This window comes from Arachis duranensis, chromosome 2 (assembly GCF_000817695.3).
Source record: "Arachis duranensis cultivar V14167 chromosome 2, aradu.V14167.gnm2.J7QH, whole genome shotgun sequence".
Lineage (NCBI taxonomy): Eukaryota > Viridiplantae > Streptophyta > Magnoliopsida > Fabales > Fabaceae > Arachis > Arachis duranensis.
Genome location: NC_029773.3, coordinates 13,922,537 through 13,926,562, shown reverse-complemented (window position 1 = coordinate 13,926,562; position 4,026 = coordinate 13,922,537). Strand labels below are relative to the sequence as shown.

Below are 4,026 nucleotides of genomic sequence, written 5' to 3'. Positions count from 1 at the left end.
AGGATAAATAATAAAATTTTCGGCAATTTCTTATATATACCTTCCATGGGACAAGAAATAATTAATGATATAGAGAAAGGACAATGATTTGGAGACGGTTAAATTTTATTCCAAGTGCAAACTATGGAATACAATATGCACAAATTTTCAAAACAAAGAGAAGTATAATATATTAATGGTGATGAATTATTGACCACAAGTTTAGAAAATACATAACCGAGTTATTCTAATTACAAGAGATATAGTAAGGGATTAATAGGAGGAGCACATGTAAAGCACTTATTGCAATAGTTATTCTGATCGTCTTGAATTTTCATAATTGATTTCATCTTACTGATTATCTCCGTTTATTTGTCACAAATATTGACCACAGTACAAGTGCATATGTAAACTGTTTATTGCATTCATTATTCTAATCTTATTGATTCTCATTCTTAATCAATTCATGATCCGTCATGTTTTCCTTAAAGCACACGAAAAGCAAGGGTGTAACATGTCATGTAATAGTTAGTTAAATAAAAAATGTTTTTATAACATAACCATCATCATATTCCACACCGGCATATCATCCATCTATTATTGAATGGGGCGCGTGTCCTAGTTTAATTGGAGCCCCATGCCCGATCCAACGGTACATGAATGATATGTCGCTGCTACAGAATACAATGATGGCTACTTTCAAGTTTCAAATGACCAACATCAAAGAACTAATCAAAACCATTTTTTGTATGCATCTAGTGTCACAGAATAGATGAAAATACCTACGTAGTCCCGGATTTATAGGAACGCTAAAATGCGAAGCGGCTCCCGTTTCCATCCAGAAAACGATCCGTGTGCCACCCTTTGTTCTGCAGTTCTTGTAAGAACACCGGGAACACATCATTCATTTTCTCATAGGCTTCTTGCAGGGTACCGACACGAAGCTCACCAGAGGGATTCATGTTTTCCGCGGCATAGGCAGCGACTAGCCAACCTCTCAATGCATCTTCACCACTTGCATCTTGTTCCAGTACCATGTCGGTGCATTTGTCTCCATGATTTAACAGAAACTTCTCCCCAGGGAATAGTTGCCTTAACTCAAGAAGTCTTGAAGGCTTAATCACCTTTTGCAAAGCCCTACCAACTCTTACATTTCCGGCATCTTCAATAAGTCGCCCAGGAAGGAGCAAGTCTTCTCGATATCTTAGATCAGCAGGGCTCGACACATTTCTTGCCTGGCTTGGAATTCATTTAACAGTTAAATGACAATGCAATTATTCATATAAGGTTGAATTATTCTGAAATTCCTATAATTTCACTTAATTTTCTATTATTGTATTTCAATTAAGTTCTTATAGTTTAAATATTTTTAATCAAGTCTCTATATGTACATACTTATTTCAAGCAAGCCCATCTAGTTTTGGAATTTTTTATCAAACTTCCTATATTGTACAAAATATTTCTAGAACAAAGTGGTTTATCATCCAATATAAGGTTTTTTATTCCAAAACTTTTAAACTATAAGGTCTAGTTGAAAAGAATTTTTAAATTATAAATCCTGATTGAATATTTTTGTATGATGTAAAGACTTAACTACAAATGTTTAAACTACAAAGACCTGATTGAAAATTGAGTTAAATTATAGAATCCTCTAGAGTAATCAAACCTTCAAATAAAGAAAGGAAACAGAGAAAGAAATAGAACTCATTTAAAATAACAGTTCAAACCATACCTTGACAAAATCAGCTACAATCATAGCCGTTCTTTGTGGATTCAATGTATTGACAGGAGTGGCCCTCATTTCTTCAGCAACGCTGTATATATGTATAATTGATAGTAGAGGGTATGCAACCAACTGTTGACAAGTGTTAAACAATCAAGCAGTTTGGAATAATTAAAAATGCATAATCATCATTGAGATATTTAGCATGGTTAGTTATATCTCTCTAGAAGCTAAACTAATAAAAATTGCTTCTGTTTTGTTGATTATTGATTCTAATACAAATAAAGAAATATATATGAAGTATGAACTATGCCATTGGTCATAAGTGCATAGTAAGCAACATTAGGTCATTATCTTGAAACCACAGCATTCAACAGAAGTTAAATTTCAAGAGTATACACTGCACCAGTGACTAGTTATATTGGTGCGGCGCTGCCTCAGCTTGTTATCCTATAAATGCAAATTCTTTCAAGCTTCATACATTCCAGTAATAACTAATATTTTATTCATTGATTGTTAGCATAAAGAATAGAATACTAAATTTTTGAAAAAATTTAAACAAGATCATAATCTCTATCTATACCTTGCCCTGCATGGATGCACAAACAGTAGATGCTAATTGAATTCCAACTCCAATTCCAAAAACGTTAAAGAGAGTTGAAATAGCCTCCCCTTTAGCAAAGAGGTCACTGAGATTTCCTTCTTTAGCAAATGCTGAATATATAGGTAATCTAGTAGCTCTTGCAGCAACAATTGCCATACCCTATCAAATCCAAAATAACATTAAGTTATACTGAAATATAAGATTAGCAGGAGGATGACCAGTTAGTTTCACTAGCACAATACAGAAAAGTTATCTTTCATGACAGACTGACTTAGTTACATCACAACAATTAATAACACATAAATGCTAGTTTAAAAGATTATACCTTGGCAAAATTTCCTAGTCCTGCCATCTCAAGAAAAAGATGTGGGCATAACGGGGAAAGCACTTCCAAGCCAGTGCCGAAATCATACATGGCATCAGCTAGTAGAAGAAAGTCTTATCATAGTTAGACACCTTGAGAATGACAAATAAGAACCAAATAAACATGGAGGCAGAAAAAAAGCTTTGGAAGAAATGTAAACCTAAAATTCTCCAAGTTTTAGGCTCGGAATCCATTCTTGAACCCAAATTGCTACATATTATCGTCCCTAAATGTTGCATACCATCCTTTAGGATCTAGAAGCCAGAAAGAGAAACAAAATAATATATCAAACGGATGCTATAACAACTAGTCTGAGAAACCGTCAGGCATTAATAGCAGAGTAGCGCCAATTACCCAACTAACAGCAGTTGCTTGAGCAGGTGTGGGCCGCAAGCCTGCAGCAAACAGCAGTGACTGCAATAGGATAAGCAAAAAAAAAACCTAGTATACCTCTTCATAATCAAGTGTTTTATGAAGATCCATTTATTAAAAACTAAATTCAATAAATAAAAATTATCATGTCAGCATAGCTCCATTCTATAATATGAATAAATAATGTATGAACTAAAACTAATGCCATATTTTCAGTCATTTGGCAAGCAGGTTTTAAATTCCGAATTCAATGATATAAACTTATTCCCGATTACATGCTTTGTTAAGAATTTTAAGTTATCAGAAGAAGACCTGAGTTGATAGCACAGATAGTGCTGCACTGGTGAGATGTTGCAGTGCTCGAAACTGTAAAAAAAAAAAAAAAAAAAAAAAAAAAAAAAAACAAAAACTGAAGATCTGAACTAGTGTGCCCATGATATTAATATTACTACAGCAGGCACTATATTCAGGAAGAAATCAAATGACCTGTAAGGATATCCTGAGGGGAAAAATTTATTCAGGAAAGACTCAACTACCCTGCGATATAATGGTCTGGAATCATCAACAAGCTTTACCTACAGAGCCACAAATTGATACATGTTATGGTGCAAAAAGTGAAGGATTAGCCAAACAAACTCTTAAAGAAACTCACAAAGCAAACACAGTACATAATTTCACTTTCATGTCCAGCACAATACATCACAACTTCATGTCACAAGCTAAGATGATAACATTCTTTTAGTTCCTTGATTAAAATAACAAATCAAAGCTATGGCATTAGCCATGATATCAGCAAAAACTCACCAGCTAGAAAATATTGTATAACTAGAATTAAGAGACAAACACAAAAAGCAGCATAGCAGAAAAGCAATTTATGTGTTATGAAGGCAAATGAACTGCTTTGATCATATCTCCAACATTATTAATGCAACGATTCATGAATTTTAGAAAAGGATACAACTTTTAATCGGGATTCTACAATAT

At 33.7% G+C, this 4,026-nt stretch overlaps 1 protein-coding gene across 1 annotated transcript in view; it reads right to left on the bottom strand.

Annotated features, from left to right (window-relative positions):
- Window positions 1–383: 383 nt before the first annotated feature.
- The window catches only part of LOC107473657 (protein root UVB sensitive 2, chloroplastic), a 4,899-nt gene continuing 1,256 nt past the window's right edge, over window positions 384–4,026 (bottom strand). Inside the window, exons 3-10 of the mRNA XM_016093240.3 lie at window positions 3,498–3,617; window positions 3,355–3,408; window positions 3,025–3,084; window positions 2,831–2,924; window positions 2,632–2,729; window positions 2,286–2,465; window positions 1,712–1,834; window positions 384–1,214 (exon numbers count right to left, since the gene is read on the bottom strand). Of these exons, the coding sequence (XP_015948726.1) occupies window positions 789–1,214; window positions 1,712–1,834; window positions 2,286–2,465; window positions 2,632–2,729; window positions 2,831–2,924; window positions 3,025–3,084; window positions 3,355–3,408; window positions 3,498–3,617 (1,155 nt within the window). The 3' untranslated portion in view covers window positions 384–788. The remainder of the gene's footprint in view (window positions 1,215–1,711; window positions 1,835–2,285; window positions 2,466–2,631; window positions 2,730–2,830; window positions 2,925–3,024; window positions 3,085–3,354; window positions 3,409–3,497; window positions 3,618–4,026) is intronic.